Source organism: Plecotus auritus (assembly GCF_963455305.1).
Source record: "Plecotus auritus genome assembly, chromosome: 5".
In the NCBI taxonomy this organism is placed as follows: domain Eukaryota; kingdom Metazoa; phylum Chordata; class Mammalia; order Chiroptera; family Vespertilionidae; genus Plecotus; species Plecotus auritus.
The window spans coordinates 143,040,832-143,060,047 of NC_137776.1; the positions used below are offsets into that span (position 1 = coordinate 143,040,832).

The 19,216-nt window shown below is 37.9% G+C and overlaps 1 protein-coding gene across 2 annotated transcripts in view; it reads left to right on the forward strand.

Moving 5' to 3' along the window:
* The window catches only part of TMC1 (transmembrane channel like 1), a 241,810-nt gene that overhangs the window by 110,499 nt on the left and 112,095 nt on the right, over positions 1-19,216 (forward strand). The window contains exon 2 of one of the 2 annotated variants that reach the window (XM_080668800.1): positions 473-529. The exons of the other annotated variant lie outside the window; for it this stretch is intronic. Within the exon in view, the coding sequence (XP_080524926.1) occupies positions 514-529 (16 nt within the window). The 5' untranslated portion in view covers positions 473-513. The remainder of the gene's footprint in view (positions 1-472; positions 530-19,216) is intronic. 2 annotated transcript variants of the gene reach the window in all.

Consider the following 19,216-nt stretch of genomic DNA (forward strand, 5'->3'; position numbering starts at 1 on the left):
CCTGGAGCTTTGTGGCTTAAGCTCAAACTCCAGGTGTCAGAGTCTCTTCTTTATTTACTCATTTAATTTATCTGGTATACTTAGCGGTCAGTATTTCTCACCTTTCTAAGCGTGCACTCACTTACACTGCCCTCAATATATGTAATTAGGATAAAACCCTAGAATGAAAGGCATTTAAAACAAGGCAGGCAAACATGTACAGAGTGGGATGAAGCCAGATTTGCTTTGAATAGGATCAGTTTAGTTTTATTTCAAACAAGTTCCAAATACAGCCCTTTTGACCTGCATACTCCGTCCCTAAGTGGCAAACTAAACATTCATGAAAAATTTAATGGCGAGGAAATTAGTACCTTCTTATGTTTCAGACTGTGAAATGGCACCAGGGAGCGCTTTCAGCGACAGGCAGACGTGTGTTGGATGTGCTGGACCAAACCTGAAACATTTGTCTCTTCAACCTGTCATCCTTCTCCAGGTCAGCCGGTGGCTGAGGCGTTCTGACAGGACACCCCCAGAATGCCGCCCAAGAAAGGTATTTCAAATAAAGACCTGGTTTTAGAATATTCTACCTTTCTTAGAGATTGGACACTGAAAAGACTTTTCACAATTTTTGTTCCCTCTTTGGGGCTTTTCCTTTTTGATGTGTGTGTGTGTGTGTGTGTGTGTGTGTGTGTATGTATGTGTGTGTGTCTGTGATTGTGTGTGAGTTTCTTAAGAAATTGGGAAGGGTTTAATATTTCTTCAACTTCTTTTCTTTAATGGACATATGGTTTCACCAAAATACACTGAGATTTCAGTGCAGCAACTCAAATTTGGGGTGCAGTTCATAACAGTGACCTACCCTGAGATTGGTGTGTGGGACAGCTTGGTGAAGGAGACCTGTTCTGCTTTAGTTTGTGGATTAAATGCAGTCTGAATTAAGTAAAGTTGAAAAGGAGAGAAAAGAGGATTAAGGCAGAGCAAGTGAAGAAAAGAGACATAAAAACCTATTGTTTGTTCTTTATTTTCTTTTCTTACCTTCTTTTGATTAAGTATTTTTAAATTCCATCCCGTCTCCACTATTGGTATATTAGGATATATTTTTTGTTGTTGTTATTCCATTTTAGTGGGTTTACAATATACGTCTTTAACTTATCGAACTCAACCTTCAAGTAATGAAATACTACTTTACATATATTTTAAGAATGTTACAATAGTATAATTTTATTTCTCCCTCCTGTACTTTGTGTTATTGCTTTTACATATTTTAATTCCTTATATATTTTAAAACCTACAATTTATCATTATTATTTTTGCTTTAAAAATTCATATATCTTTAAAATAATTTTAAAATAAAGAAAAAAAGGCTTTTTTATTTACCAATATATTACCTTTTCCAGTGTTTTTTTCTTCATGTTTTAGATCCAGATTTCTATCTGGTATCATTTTCCTTCTGCCTGAATAACTTCCTTTAATATTTCTAGTAGTACAGGTTTGCTGGCAATGAATTTATTCAAATTTTGTATGTCTGAGAGAGTCTTTACCTTAATTTTGAAAGACATTTTTTGATGGAAAAAATATATATATAATATATGTGTGTGTGTGTGTGTGTGTGTGTATATGTATATTTCCTTTCAGTGCTTTAGAGGTTTCTCTTTTTATAGTTTATGATGAAAAGTCTGCTTAATCTTTGTGTCACTTTGCTCTGGCTGCTTTTAAGGTATTCTCAGAATTACTGTTTGTTTGTTTTTTTGTTTGTTTGTTTTTAGCAATTTGTCTATGCTGTGCCTTGACATAGTTTTATTCTTGTTTTTTCTCTTTAGAATTTGCGGAGCTTCCTGGATCTTGGGCTTATAGTTGCTATCAAATGTAAAACAATTTTGGCCATAATTTTCTCATTTTTTTCTGATTTCTTCTCTGGGACTTCGATTTCATATATTTTAGACTGTTTAATATCATCCTGCAGGTCACAGATGTGTTTTCATTTTTTTTAAAAAAATCTTGTTTTCCCTCTATGTTTTGTTTTGGACTATACCTGTGTCTTTGAGTTTGGTGCTCTTTTCTTCATCAATGTCTAATTTATTGTTCATCCCATCTGGTGTATTTCTCATTTCAGACACTGTACTTTTCATCTCTAGAATTTGAATTATATTTTTAAAATATATATTTTCCTTATGGTGTTCTTAAGCATATGGAATATATTTATAATAGGTGTTTATTGTTAATGTCTGCTAATTTCATCATCTGTCATTTCTGTATTTGTTTCTATTGATTCATTGAATTGCTCTCCTGGTTGTGAGGCATTATTTTTCCTACTTTTTTGCTTACCTGGTAAATTTTTTTATTCATTATTGGTAATGTTGAATTTTACATTTTTGGGTTCTGGATTATTTTTGTCTTTTTAAATACATTGCTGGGTAATTTTCTGGGATTCAGTTCAGTTACTTTGAATTAGCTGAATGCTTTTGAGTGTTGCTGTTAAGCTCTGTTAAGGTGAGTTCAGCACATGGCTAATATGGTCTAGGCAGTAACCTCCTAAGGACTCTAACCAATGCTCCATGGGTTAGGAGGTCTCTCCTCTCTGACTGGTGGCAAACTGGAACTCCTGACTCTTGTGAGCTCCACTCTCCTGCCCACTCCTCTCTCATGGTTCTTTCCATGGTTCTGTAGTCACCACATATGTATGCACATGTCAGTACTCAGCCAAAGGGTTTGTCTGCAGATCTCCAGAGCTTTTTTCTTGGTAGCGCCTTTCTTTCTGGTTATTTCACCACACAAATTATGCATTGGACTCCCTGAAATCAGAACAGTGTCTCCTCATCTCAGAGAGACCTCAAGCCTCCATTTGGGTTCCCCTTCCCTGTGTTGCAACCTAGAAACTCTCAGGAAAAAATCATCAGGCAATGTCAGGGCTAATTGCATTTGCTTTCCTTTCAGAGATTACTGTCTTGGGCTGTCTATTGCACAATGTCTGAAAAGAGACATTAAATGTATTTTATCTGACTTTCTAGTTGCTTAAAGTAAGAGAGTTAATGTAAGCCTAGTTACTTCACTATGGCTAGAAGCTAAATTCCAATATTATGTTTATAGTATGCCTGGGCTTAATTATTTGATTCCTTTTATTCATCATAGCTTTTAGGTAATGTAAGCAGGTAGATGAGAATATCTACAAACATGTTTTTCTACTTTGGAGTAGTACTTACAGACCTGGCTTTTAGGCAGTGATATAGATTTTTAGTATCTGGGTTCTTCATGCCAATATTCATAAATATTGAGTATATCCATATGGAATATTATAATTGGAAAAGAAAGATGAAATACTATTCTTTTTTTTAAATATATATTTTATTGATTTTTTACAGAGAGGAAGGAAGAGGGATAGAGAGTTAGAAACATCGATGAGAGAGAAACATCGATCAGCTGTCTCTTGCACACCTCCTATTGGGGATGTGCCCGCAACCAAGTTACGTGCCCTTGACCGGAATTGAACCTGGGACCTTTCAGTTCGCAGGCTGACACTCTATCCACTGAGCCAAACCGGTTTTGGCTGAAATACTATTCTTATCTGATATCTTCATAGATCTTGGAGGGACTTGAAGGAAGGTCATGAAGTCCATAACTCTTTATTAAGTGAGACATCATTAAAAGGATTAAGACCAAAATTGTCCTAGACAACAAAAAATATCCCAATGAAGAAGCCGAATCTATACATTTTTTCCCTCCTGTGACACATTCTATAACAATTGCTTCAATTTAGAAATTTATTTTAATATGAATTCAAATATATTACATAAGTATGTGAGAATTCTTCCTCCTCTTCTGGTTGTTGTATGGAGAAAAATCAGTTTCCATCAATTTAGAGATTCATATTTACCAGTACTATTATTAAATTATCCTCTTATCTCCCTGGGTTTGAACAAGCTATGTACCTTTAATGCATTTAACACAATACTTATTGAATACAACATAGAGTATAACAAATACTCCTTGACTTGAAAAAGCTCATAAGCTATTTGGGGAAATGAGACAAAATACAAAGAAAATGTTAAAAAGTAGTATAAGACCATAATGAGAAGGATGGTTGAGTGCAGGATATGAAGTGTGAATTGAATTGTAGAGGCAATATACACCATGTACTTTTTTTCATTTCCAACTAGTTAATCTTTTTCTATGGCTCTCTAGTGAACATTCTTCAATTTATCCAGATCATTCCTTAGATGCAGAGCTGAAACATTCAGTGGATATAAATCTGAACAGCTATGAGTATGTTTGGATGATTACACCAACTTTCTGACTGCTATACTTTTGTTTTTGCATCCCAAACCTTTTCTTGCTCTTATCACTACATCATGTCATTATCTCTTGGCAGTGTGGAAAGTGGAACAAATGTTGGGATCATGCAGACCCAGGTTTGAATCCTTTCTTCACTTCTTGCAGGCATTAGATCTTGATTGGGTATGTTAAGGGCAATTTGGTTAAAGATAACATATTCCAGGTTAGCTAGCCTAAGCTAAAATACAGCTAGAGGTAGCATACACCCATAGAACCCAAAAGCAAGAATGAAGTTGAATCTCAAGCTCAGCTGGACCTGGAGACTAAAGCACTATAGCAAACCCAGAAAACTGTCTTTGTTTCTTACTTCTATAAATCTGCTTCATTCTTTCTGGCTCCCTGTGACTTTCTCTCTTTTATAGTAGTCATGACAGGTTAAGGAGAAGCTAAGAGTGGCTAAAGCTTTCATTTCTCAGCCATGTGGATGAATAAACGTGTGTGTGTGTGTTTGTTTTTGTTTTAATCAGGGCACAGTTCATAGAAAATATAGAGAAGCTGGTAGAAAAGTTCCCATAAAAGCGGATTAATTGGGATAATAAAGTGATGGTTGTTCACAATAACTAATAATTTCATCTCTTTTAGACTAACTTACTTATATGCACAAAATCCTCCACAAATACTAATTCTCTTCTCCCTTTCTTCCTTCCCAGTCAACTTTTACTCTCTGTTATAGACAATGTTTTTGCTAAGTTATATAATATGCATTACCTGAAAATAGGAATATGTGTTGATTTGAAATATTATTGAATTATTGAAAACAGCTTATATTTTCATAACTTATCCATACATTCCTCCTGAGCCAAGTAGATGCAGTGGAAAGTAACAGGGATTGAGTGATTTTGGTAATTGTTCACCCAAGAAGTTGTTTGCAGGGGTGAGGATTGTACAGCTACAGAAGCTGCCTGTGGGGTGAACTACTGGGGCAGTGCCTAAGGGAGTTTAGCAAAAGGCCCTCAGTGGGATGCATTAACCAAGTCAAAAACCCAAAGTGTGAGAGTTTCCTCAGTGCAAAAGAAATGGCTCTGAAGAATGCACAAAACTTTCCCATGCAGTAGCCATGAGATGAACCACAGTAAGGCATGGTGGTCAACCAGTGTGAGCAAAAATGCTTAACTTTTTGCCCTTCCAATACTCATTTTACTATTCTATTCCATGCAAGAACTGGAAACCACATACTGATTGGAGGAGGCATACGTCAGGAGAAATGGTTGAAAAGATGCCTTCAATTCCCTCTCCTACTTCAGTTTCCATGACTAGGTTCTTGGCATGAGTAAAAAGGAGATGCTTTGAATAGGATATGAGATTGAAGTCTTAATTTATATTGAACTGGATATTTTAATACTCTAATACCAGAAAAAGAATATGAATTATCAAGGTGATGTGGTTCTTATAACTGTAAATGACCAGAAAGCTACAGGATCTGCCTAAAATGTTATCTCGGGCTGGGAAAGTGAAATCTGATGGAGCCTGATGAAAGGTAGCATTTATTTACCCTTTCCACAAAGGATTACTTATTGAAGTGAACTGTAATTATAGTTAGTAGGGCATATAATATATTTTGACATAAATATCCAGTTCTTCCTCTAAAGAGAACTAGTTAAAACCTTAAAGCAAGACAGCTAAGGAATTTCTTATGGGGTGGTATGGCTCATCCACTATCTGTGTGCTCCATTCTGTTCCTGGTCTAATCTTAGCTGGAATCTCTATTTGTGATTATGGGGCCTTAATTACCTATGACAGAGAGTTCACAATCTTTGCTTTCTTAACTCTGAGAGTGACTTCATGGTGCTACACAAGTCTTTTTCTACTCCTGATGTGTAATGGACTCTTAATTCTCATGTCTGTTCTTTCCCCTTGAGGGGAGGGTTGTCTGCAACCTTCCTGTCTAGTTTGAAGAGGTCTTTCTGCCCCCTTGATATGAATGCTAGTTTTTTGCTTAAAGTCGAAACTGAAAATGGGTTCCCCATTTATGTAACATCATAACATTTCCTGGATAATAAATAATTAAACAGCCTTCCCAACAATAGTAGTTGAGTTTTTTTTTCTTTTTCTGTTTCACTTTTATTTTTCACCCCACAGCCAATATTGTGTGCAAATTAAGCTTGCAACTAGCCCAAGCCTTTACATAAGGTGATTTTGTGAAATGGAATTCTCTATTTCAAATATATTTCCTTTTCATTGAACTTACTGAATTTCATTCCAGTCAATTTTCCAGTTCTTAAACTTCTGGCTTTTGAGAGGCAATGACAAATGCATGGCATCTTCTTCCACCCCCTTACTCTGTGTCTTTGGAAATATGTTTTTGATTCAAGCAAGAAAAGGTTTCCTGCTTTTGTGTTTTTGCTCCAACTCTCCAAATACACAAATAGTTGTAGAATTCTAGAGTTTCTCTGACTCCACACAAAAAGTTTTCTTATAGATACACTAGAGGCCCAGTGCATGAATTCGTGCATGGGTGGGGTCCCTCGGTGGGGGAGGGCCTGTGGGTATTGGGCCCCAGCTCGTGCCCACAGCCTCACAGCCCTGCAGCCCCACCTGGCACCCCGCTGTGGCCTGGCACTACCCCCTCACCTGCTCTACCATCCCACTGCAGTCCCACTCTTGTCGGGCCCCATCGGGTCTGGCAGCGCCTCCACTGCCGCCCGCTGCCAGCACGGCATCGCCGACACCCACCATGTTCTGCGCCGCCCCCTGCTGGCCAGCACATGTTATAGTGAGCGGTTGAACTCCTGGTTGAACAATTTGCATATTAGGCTTTTATTATATAGGATATTGGTAATACTAAACTTCCACTGGATACTTAGAAAATAAATATATTCTAGTTTTTAATATCTTCATGGCGAGGTTCTTCCTGAAAAACATCTCCTCGACCCTCCAGGAGATGCTTGCAAGTTCCATTCAAAATTATAAAGTAGTTCAATTTGTACTCTCCTGGGGCTTCCCATCTATAATAATAAAAACATAATATGCTAATTAGACCAGACATCCTTCCAGATGACCTTCTGGAAAAAGCTGGGCTGCGAGGGAAGCCCAGGTCCTGGGTACCAGAGGGAAGCTGGTGCCGGCAGCCGGGGGAAGGAAGGCCTACTCTTGCATGAATTTCATGCATTAGGCCTCTAGTATTATAATAATACATACCATCATGATCTAGGATCTAGTAGTCTAAAGCTCTCTGTCTTCCAGTTTTCATTTTAGCCTGCTTTCATCAGGTATCTGCATGGAAAATATTATTATGTGATTTTTACACTGGAATGTAAATTTTATGTAGTTGAAAGTGTGCTTTTCAGCCCAGCCTGTGTGGCTCAGTGGTTGAACATTAACCAGGAGGTCGCGGTTCAATTTCTGGTCAGGGCACATGCCCAAGTTTTGGGCTCGATCCCCAGTGTGAGGTATGCAGGAGGCCAATCAATGATTCTCTCTTATCATTGATGTTTCTCTCTCTCTCTCTCTCTCTCTCTCTCTCTCTCTCCTTCTCTCTGAAATCAATAAAAATATATTTTAAAAAAAAGAAAGTGTGCTTTTTAGTTTTCTAGCCATGGCTCATATTTTTTCAGATCTTGTCTAATTCCTAGAGTACCATTCCATTGTGTCTCTTCCCTCATCAGAAGGCATGGTTTGCATTGCTGCCATGCAACATTTAGATTCCCCAAACTGTTATGTCATGGTTTTCTGCCATTTGAATCTAGTCTTTCTTTGAACTCATATCTAATCTGTTTAATCTACTTCATTCCTTGCATGCTGAGCACATGCTCCAACCTCTACATTTTCTTTTATTGAAGTAATCACCTTAGTCTCTCTCAATCTTTGCTTATCATCACTCTGCTCATCTTCAAGGCTCAGTTGATTACCACCTCCTCTTTGATGCTTTCCAGATTTCCTCAGCAAGATTCAATTTCTTCCTCTTTATACTCTCTGTGGCATTAAGTCTGCAACATTTACATGTCACGCTTCAAGTGCTTTGGAGTGAAGATGTTATTTATGTCCCTAATACAGATAGTGACCAGTTTTTTCCAGGCCAAATATTGAGACACTTGGCCAAATCATTTTTCCCCAATTTGCAAATTTCTTTACATAGATAAAAACTTTTATAATAAAATTTTGTTTTGTAACATTTTGTTTTCAAATTCACAAAAGTAGAAAAGTCCCAAGGATTAGGTGAGCTTATTGTAGTCAACTGGCTACTTGCTATGCTCAGGTTTGTGCCTGCTGGCTAGTACATTTTTGCCCTAGAGAAAATCTACATGGGGAACCAGAGTACAATGGAAATGTTGGCAGAGCCCATAATCAGAGCCGAAATAGGTTGATAGACTTGAAGGATGTTTCAGCCAGGTCTGATGGAGCAGTCCAGATTTGCCAACAGGAAGAAAATATGGGAATGACTTGTCTTGTCCAAATCTGGATCTCTTTAACTTGATGACATTTGTCCTGCCTCTTTTGGAAACCTTTGTATGTGTCAGAGCTCATCTTTCGTGTTTTGATGCTTAATAGCACTCAAAGGTTTTGTTTTAATGACATGAAAGAAAGTATATTCACTTAATAAGCTATATATTCCACAATCGACTACTTTTTAAATCAGGAAACATAAAAAATTTCTAATAATCATAGCTAGCAAAATATTTTTAATCAGGACTCTTCTTTCAGGTCATATCATTGTATCACTGATTAACTGGAAAATGTGGGAAAGCAGGGATGTGGCTAATTTTTAATACCAAATATCCCCACAAGAAGGATGGACTTAGGTTTTATAGGACACCTTCTGAGACCTGCTTTTTGGTGGATATAAGAAGAGGCAGTTCTAGTCTAGGGTTCAACTCCTTGTTCTTAATTCTGCTTTGGGAGGTGTCAGACATGGAGGTTGGCCTCTGGTATTGTTTTCCTTGGCAAGTTACATGGCATCAAAGGCAGAACTTCAGGAAGTATGTTTTTAGACTTCATGACTTATTTAGATAGATTGCTATAGAAAGCGATACAAAGATATTTCAAGCATAGAGTATCACATCCAGGGTGCTTTACACTGCATTCAAATAACCGGGGGTGAGATGGATGGGAGCACCCGCAGACTGAAACAGACCACTGCAGACTTCTCTTTTGGAACCCACAAGTCTGGCAACTGGTGGCTCAGGTAGTGGGTCAAGAGACCTGACTGGCATCATGATGCCACCTTGGTTTAGAGACTTGGAGATTAACCTTCAGTAGTTTGCTTCTTTTACATCTGTTTAGCTTTTTGTTCCCCAATAAATATTTCTCCTGGTCCATGTCTAGATTTAGGTGAGAGTGTTCAATACATGTGAGCTATCAGCACCGACTTGTAGGAGGGAAAATTATCCCATTCAGGAGTGAATGATATGTACTTTCTCTATGAAGAAGAATGACTTGCATAATGGGGTTCGGCTCCCTGCCTTGATTATTTCTCTATCCCTTGCAGTCGCATCTCCTCCGGATGGAGGACGCTTGGGTTATGTGATGTGTAGAGGTGCCAGACTTCATGAATGCTCTAGTGAGAAAATGGCAAATTAAAATATCAGAAATTTTAAGAGGAAAGATTTACAATAGCTCCATTTAAAAGTGCTTTGATATTGAGAGGTATGAGAGATGCAGTTAAGGAAAATATAGAATCTTCTCTAACAAAATTAGGGAAGAGCCCTGAAGAAGCATCCTAATCTCTTTGGCCTTTGTCAAGTCTCTGTTCCCCCTGTGCCTTCTTCCTTGTGACTTTGCTCATGATCTTTCTTCCTCTTGGAAAAGGTTTCTATAGTAAGCCAAAGGCCCCAAGGCTTGGGAAAACGGAGCAAGTATGAGACTGGAAGGTATTGGTAATATTCCTATTGTTCATTCATTCATTCACTCATTCATGCCACAAATATTTACTAAATTCTTACTATTTGCCAAGCACTAAGGATAGATTTGAAGAAGAGCAACAAAGCTCTTTTCTTCCTGGAACTTACTTGCTTGTGGGAAAAATAAACAGTGTATCAATTAACAAATAACTAGATAACCTGATGTCAGGTGGTGATGGTGCTATGAAGAAAATTAAAGCAGGGAAAGAAAACTAATGGTAATTGATAGTCCCCCCCCCCCCAATCTGGCTGCTTTTGCATCCTCAGTGAGGTGGGAGTGACAAAAGGAGCTTCCAGGGTAGCTTTCAGGTTAGGGCAGTTTCTACCCCTAGTTCCACCCCTGCCTTTACCTGGAAGGTATGACCCCTAGATTCTGAAGTGTAAATCAGATCATTCCTCTTCTTTCCCACTACATTCACTATAAAAATGTACATGCACTACTACATTCCTTTGCTTAGATAAACCGGACACCTCTTTTCTTTTTTCTCATGTTTGCACTCTTGTAGACAGCTCTCATCTGCTGATGTTCCCTCTTTGCAGATGTATACATTTAAAAATTCTTTTACTACCCTGTGTAGCTGGTTCTTGGTAAGTACTGAAGACAGACATCTATATACAATTCACCATATTTAAATGGATTTATTCACTTAATAACATAGCCATCACTGTTTTCTTCTGTGGGCCCTGGGAATTTTTAATCCTTTGTAATTTTTAAATTGTTTACGAGTAACATGGTCGTGTAATAGCATCTATTGTTATAAATTCACCTCCACCCTCACTTTCCCCAGTGGAGTTGTCCTTCCTCTCCACCAATTCTACTCCCTTATTAGAGATTCAGTTTAATTCTCAGAGTTGTCCAAAGGAGCCTCCAGTAATTTGTCAGTTACAGTTGAGGTTTTCCTACCCAGTAACAGTTCACGCAGAGGTTTCTGCTGTATCTTCCCGTCTCTCTCTCCAGTTTTGAGGGTTTGCAGTTTGCCCTGTGACCTCAATTCTCTGACAGATCTAAGAAGAGCTGTTGATCTTCAGTTTGTTCAGCTTTATTCCTGTTGTTAGGATGAAATTGATGACTTCCAAGATCCTATACCTGGAGACTCAGTTGAAGTCTGTCTCTTTCATGCTGCTTACTCTGATCATTTCCGCTCTGGGATATCTCCTTTCAGCCTATGCTTGACATTAAATATCAGGGTAATCAAATATATTCCTCCTTACACCAAATGTTTTATATGTGCACAGCTTGTCTTCTAGCGAGACGGAGAACTCCTGGAATGAAAAGGAAGTATCTTATTTGCTTTATGGCTCCCCAGGTGTCATTAGATTAATATAGATTTAAATGCCTTCTATATATCAGAAACTGCCACACTTATTTTATTGATTTAATTATCACAACATTCCTCTGAAATTATTTGTTTCCATGATTTACTGAAATGGGAGCTGATGCTCAAAGAGGTTGAAAAGGTGCCTGTGGTCACATCTTTTGAGCTGCAGAGCTAGTATTTGAACTCATATCTGATTGATTCTAAGAACAAGACAATGCTCCTTCAACTAAGCTGTACAGTCCTTTTTAGTGCTTTGTTTGTCTCCATAGACACTAAGTGTATTCTTATTGGAATCAATTAATGGATAAATGTCATTACCACCTTTTACTACTGATCTCTTATTTATAAAGTGAGGATCATGGCAGGAGCTTGACCTAAGAATAAAATAGTCAACTGAGGTTTCTTAATTTGGCAACTAAGACAAAGTGGAGTTAATTGACTAACACCCTCTCTCATCACTTCTCTTTAAACATCCAGAATGTTCCAGAAGCATTTTCCTGAGCTCTATTACAAGCTGGAACATTTTAGCCACTGCTAAAGAAAGCACTATTAACATTTTATGAGTTGGCTTCTTTCTTCCTACCACTGTAGGAATCAAATGTTTTTTGCTAAATACTGGCTGCTCTGTTCCTGTTTTTTTTTTTAACTTTTTTTTTTCTCATGTTGTCTTAGAATTCAGGCCTTCTTTGTAGAGACATGGGATATGTTTTATAATTGCAAGGGTAAGCACAGAAGAGTTTGCATGAGATCCTATAAGACATAGCTAAGTAGTAACTTCTGACTTTTTGTAGCTTTTCCTCAAAATTTTTCCTCACTCTTTGTCTTTCTAAATCTCATTCTTTTAAAACAAAACCAAAAACACAACTTTGTATTTTTAAAGATAATATACACTTACTATAATCATTTGTAAATGCAGAAAAAGTCTAAAGAAGAAGGAAATAACTTCTTACAATCTCATCATTTAGATATGACTTAAAATTTTGGCACATTTTGTCTCAGTCTATCCTCCTCTTTATTTGCTTAAGGCATTTAAGCAAATGCCTTCTAGACATCTTATATCCAAAACACATAGTATATAAAATCATTATAAGATAACTAGAGGCCCAGTGCACGAAATTCGTGCATGGGGGGGGGGCAGTCCCTCAGCCCAGCCTGCACCCTCTCCAATCTGGGACCCCTCAAGGGATATCCAACTGTCCTATCACAATCCAGGACTGCTGGCTCCCAACCGCTCGCCTGCCTGCCAGCCTGATCACCCCCTAACCACTCCCCTGCCAGCCTGATCAATGCCTAACTGCTCCCCTGCCAGCCCGATTGCCCCTAACTGCCCTCCCCTGGCAGCCTGGTCACCCCTAACTGTCCTCCTGCTGGCCCGGTCACCCCTAACTGCCCTCCCTTGCCAGCCTGGTCGCCCCCAACTGCCCTCCCCTGCAGGCCTGATCCCCCCCTAACCGCCCTCCCCTGCAGGCCTTGTCCATCCCAACTGCCATCCCCTGCAGGCCTGGTCCCCCCATCTGTCCTCCCCATGCAGGCCTGGTCACCCCCAACTGTCCTCCTCTACAGGCCTGGTCCCTCCCAACTGCCCTCCCCTGCTGGCCTGATCACCCCAATTGCCCTCCCCTGCTGGCCTGATCACCCCAATTGCCCTCCCCTGCTGGCCATCTTGTGGCAGCCATCTTTTGTCCACATGGGGGCGGCCATCTTGTGTGTTGGAGTGACAGTCAATTTGCATATTACCTCTTTATTACATAGGATTGATTGAACAAGCACCATTGAGCACCTGCTATGTTAAAGCTCTGTGAGAGGTGCTGAGATGAATGGGGCTTGGGCTAATGAATTAAGTGTGGCAAACTTGTGGTATCCATTCATTTTGTGTTTATCACATTTTGCCCATGTAGCAATTGAAGTTGATGGTGGAAACCTGGATTTGGATCTAGGTTTATGTCCTATGTCAGACACACTGTGTTGCTAAGTTGCTTGCATTCATCATTGTTGATTTTGTAGCAGAGACTTTTGCACCTTTCCGGTGAACTTTTATAGTGCTGGTGTGAAAACAGATGGAAATAGAAGTCTAGGATTTAAATCTTGTTTTTGCCACTTATTGGCTATGTGATCTTTGGCAAATTATTTGAATAGTTTATATCCAGTTTCTTTGGTAGGATGAAGAAATTGAACTAGGACATATTGATCTTTTTTTAAAATATATTTTTATTGGTTTCAGAGAGAGAGATAGAAACATCAATAATGAGAAAGAATCATTGATCAGCTGCCTCCTGCATGCCCCCTACTGGGGATCAAGTCCGTAACCCAGGCATGTGCCCTTGACTGGAATCAAACCCGGGACCCTTCAGTCCGCAGGCTGATGCTCTATCCACTGAGCCAAACCAGCTAGGGCAACATATTGATCTTAATAGTCAGTTCCATTAGGCACAGATACTAGTTGTACCAATTAATAATGTGGATTTTTTTTCCAATAGATGGAGTTACACAAATGTTGGTATATATGTGATTTGATATGCATGCTATTTTGTTGTATTGACAACAAGCTTCAAAACTTCATGTCAAACTTGCTGAAGGTGTTAACATCATAGATATTTTTACACTTAAAAGTGTCGAATTTCACGCCAAAAAAAAGAGCATTTGCCGGAAGTTTTAATTCATTACTTTATTCTGAAGAAAAGTATTGTTGAATACTTCGGGAAGCTTATAGTGAACCTGCTCCATCTCAAAATACTTGTGAACACTGGTTTAAATGCTTTTAAAAGTGATGATTTTGATGTGAAAGACAAAGAACGTTTCAGGTCAACTGAAAAAGTTTGAAGACCGACAATTATAAGCATTATTGGATGAAGATACATGTCAAACTCAAAAACAACTTGCAGAAAGATTAAACGTTGCTCAGCAAACAATTTCCGATCATCTGCAAGCAATGGGAAAGATTTTAAAGGAAGGAAAATGGGTGCCACATCAACTGAATGAAAGACAAATGGAAAACCGAAAAGTCATCAGTAAAATGTTGCTTCATTGGCACAAAAGAAAGTCTTTTTTGCATTGAATTGTGACTGGCGATGAAAAGTGGATTTATTTTGAGAATCCCAAATGCACAAAATCATGGGTTGATCCAGGTCAACCATCAACATCGACTGCAAGGCCAAATCGCTTCAGAAAGAAGACAATGCTCTTCGTTTGGTGGGATCAGGAAGGTGTGGTGTATTATGAGCTTCTAAAACCAGGTGAAACCATCAATACTGATCGCTACCAACAACAAATAATCAATGTGAACCACGCTTTGATCATGAAATGACCAGAATGTTCCAGAAGACACAGCAAAGTAATTTAGCTTCGTGATGACGCACCTTCACACACTTCAAAACCAGTTAAAGACACATTAAAAGATCTTGCCTGGAAAGTATTAACCCACCCGCTGTATTGACCAGACCTTGTTCCTTCAGATGACCACTTGTTCCAATCGATGGCACACGCACTTTCTGAGCAACACTTCAAAACGTACGAAGAAGTGGAAAATTGGGTCTCTGAATGGTTTGCCTCAAAACAAGAAAAGTTCTATTGGGACGGTATTCACAAATTACCTGAAAGATAGGGGAAATGTGTAGCTAGCAATGGACATTACTTTGAATAAAACACTTTTGATGTTTCTCTTGAAATTATCATGTTTTCTTTGATTACAAGATCTGCATTATTAACCGGTACACCTGGTAAATATTGGATGTGTATCCTGAATTAGCTTGTCCATTTCCACATTGAAGACAATACTCCACTTTAGAAGAATAATAAATTATATTGTTTAAGAATTGGAGTTTTGGAATTCATACTTGTGCCCTGGCTTTGAATTGTGGTTCAGCCACTTTCTTACTGTAGAGACTTCAACAAGTCAGTTAATTTTTCTGAGCCTCAGATTTCTCACAAGTAAAATAATGCTAGTAATTACTATCTCATTGCACTGTTATAAGCAGGACATGAAATGAGATTAGTTGGAAAGTGTTTTGCACAAGGAAAGGTCTTAAATAATTTTAGCTTTTTTTTTAATAAAAAAAACTTATGTTCTCAATTTTATTGTCATAGGTTATATGCTATTCTATTTTTCATTGAAGTATCAATTTCACCCAGGAATTGGTTGACCCTTGAGAGAAATGTGATTTAGCAGAATATCAGAGCCAAAACGTGATCAGTTTTGGCTCTGATAATTCTGTAAAAAAGAAAGATAATTAGAAATCACTGGTTATAATCTTTTTATTTTTAGAAGTGAACATTTATTTTTTTCCAAGAAAAATGATTTTAAATATAAAAATGTTACATGCAATAAACATTAACATTTCAAGAAAAACTATATTAAATATAATAATGTTACATGCAATAAATGCCAATTATTCAAGAAAAAAACCATCTTAAATATAATAATATTACATGCAATAAACATTAATATTTCAAGAAAAAATGACTGGTTATAATCTTTATGCAAAATGTTTAATAATTGTGACCAAAATGATCCCAGGAATGGATCATAGAGTCACAGACATAAATTATTTCCTTCGTTTTAATAATATTACTCTTTAGCATCTATACTCACATCCTATGTGTTAGAACAAAAAAAAATTGTTACATTGGTAACACTTCCAACTCTTATCCAACTCAAGAAAATTCTATATTTACCTAGTTTCTTGCCTTTTTTTTTTTTGGTCATTTTTACATTTTTAATGCATTTTTCATTGGGGTGACATATTACCAAATAATAGACAAACATGTAAATTGACCATACCTCCACTACACCCACAGCCAATCAGAGTGAGTATGCAAATTAGAAGGCCAAAGATGGCCACCGCCCAGCTGCTCCAGGCGTGGAGTGGCCAGGGGGGCAGGATGCCTGCTATGAGAGGGAGGGCAGGGACGAAGGGATCTACAGGAGTGGAGTGCCCCAGCGAAGACAAGACTGCAGACTCCGCGAGTCTGCAGCAAAGACGAAGATAGCAGTCTGCAACGAAGATGGCAGACTCTGGCCAGAGTCTGCAGCAAAGATGAAGAAGGCAGACTCTGGCTGGAGCGAAGGCTTGGGTCCCGGGTGCCGGAGGAAAACCGGTGCTGGAAGCCAAGGGAAGGAAGGCCTATTGCACAAATCTGTTCACGCAACAGGCCTCTAGTTTGTTAATAAAATTATATAGGTTTCATGTGTACTGAAACCAAAGCATTTGCTATTTGTGCAAAATGTGATATATAAGACTTTAAGGAAAAAATCTATTAATTCTTTAGATGCTCTACAATGAATGGCAATTTTGGAGATTCTTGAGAAACATATTTCCTTGAGGATATAAAAGTTTTGCTGTGATTTTATTTTTTATGAAGTCATCTAAAGAGGATAAGGTATATCCTATTGGCTGTTATTAAGAGGCAATTAGCTGCACCCTTGAAAATTTGTTGTTTATATATTGCCAAACAAACAAACACAATCTAAAAAGTAAATGTCAAATTACATCCATGATTGCATACCATGGACTGCAGCATGGAAAATGGGTTGAATGGGCAAGAGAGGCTAATTTAGTCTTCCTGGAAAGAGACGATGATAGCTTTTCTGTGATGTTGACAGTGGTGACTGCGAGCAACAGACAGATAAATGCAAGGATGTAAAATCAATAAGGCTTGGTGATGGATTTGGGATGATTTCAAGCCAAACCTCAGCTCTGTAAATTACTAGCTGTGCTAACTGAGGCTGTTTATCCACTTCTCCTCTCTAGTTCTCTGATTTCTTATCTGGAAAATGGGAATAACAATGCCCATTTCATATGGGTTTTGTCTGATAACAAAACTTTCCATTTAGTGCCAAAACAAAAGACCATTTTGGACTCCTGGGCCCAACATTCCAAAAGATGATTATTGAGCCTACTATATTCTCTGACCCTCCAAAAACCAGGACAGGGTTCAGTCAATGTATCCAGCCAATCAACATACGTAATAACAATTTCACAAAGTTCACTTCTAATGAGCACTACTTCAATTAACAAACTATCTAGTATTAATCTGAGGTAGAGATGGCTCAAGTGCTGCTGACTAGTCTTTCAGATGTTAACGTTGTGGATTACTAGCTAGAATTCACCAGGTGCCCTGAAGATAGAAATTAGCACATATGCCACATTCTATGTGAACTATTTTAATAAAATTACAGACATATCCAAATTATAGGTTTGAATACAATAAATTGAGTCTGTGGCAGGAAAAACTGAAATGGGTGGATGGGTGGTCACAATGATTACAAACTCATGAGGACACCTAGAATTCAAAATTCCTTTTCATGAACTGATGATGATGTTAACTAATATTCCTAATTCAGTAGCAAATCCTACAAAGTGCAATTTCTCCCAAACAGCTAAAGAGTAGGAAAAAAATGATTTATTTTTAGTTAATGACTGCTTTGTCTTTTTTCTTTCTTTTCTTTTTTTCTAGAAAATAAAATGAAGTAAATTATTTTATCCTTCTGGGTGCTTTACTATTTTGTCAGGAAGACAAGTCTCTCAAATTTCAGAAAACTACAAATCCAAGTCCTAAACCGCTCATGTTCTCTGTCCTCTGTTGCTGCCTTTTTCTCACCATTCAGCCTTCTTTCTGACTCTATGCTACCAGCACTGCCTTTTGTTCTTTATAAGACACTCATTAACATTTGCTAATGTATGCTAATGAGCAGTAATTAGCGTCTTCTATGGGAACAAAAGCAGTGTTAGGAAGGCCTGTGAGTACTGTACAGAGTTCAGCCAGCCTTGCTTCCTGCTTCTTTATGCTCTAGGATCAATTGTCTGCTTTCAGTCATTTCATAATTCTTTAGTGTTTTTTTATTTGTTTCCTTTTATTTGCTTAACCATAAATCCTGACAACCATTCTTTATGACTTCAAATATTGCAGAAATGCTTTGGGGGACAGAAACATTTCTTTTTGTTCTAAGCAATCCAAGGATATAAGCATAGCCGCCAAGGTTTTATAACGAATAATTTTCATCTGGGTGTTATTTTGGTATCCTATTGCTATAAAAGATTCTAGCCACAAAAACCCACATAAGCGAATGTATTTTTATTTCAGCACACTTATTTACAGTGGTTGCCCTTTATGGTGGTAATTGCAATGTGAGAGCACACACTCTGAATATATATTATGACAGCATGGTTAAATAAGAAATGTCCCTTCCCCCCAAATAATCTAAATGCAAAGGAAAAGCAAGACTCACAACTACCTTTTTGTAACCACACAGAGCTGTAAATGCCTTTGTAAATAGCTATTTATTTATTGAATATGTGTAGTAAAAAAAGCCAACCCTCCAAACCACATAGAATAAAAAAGCCATTTTTATTCTTTCTGTAGACCAATGGTGTCATGAAATATCTAATTGCAGTTTCTCACAAATACTCCAATATATAACTTACTATTTGAAGAACTATGCTTTAGTATTTCATAGTTACTCTTTCAACTCAAAGGTGGTAGAGTTTGGAAATATACCAGTTATCCACCTTGCACAGCCTGTGTTTAATTTTAATTTCATGTACAATAAAAACAGAAGGAAAAGTGCAAAAAAAAAACCCCTCCTTTTTTATGCATGTAAAAAGATTTATTTTCATTGTAAAAGGATAGAAGTGGGGATTTTATTTTGAGTGGATCTTTAACCCCCCCCCCCCCCCCCCCCGCCACCTCACTTTCTCTGTTCTTTTCAGGGTTAACCATTCTCTCTCTGGGACCTTATAGGGTAAAATGTGTTTC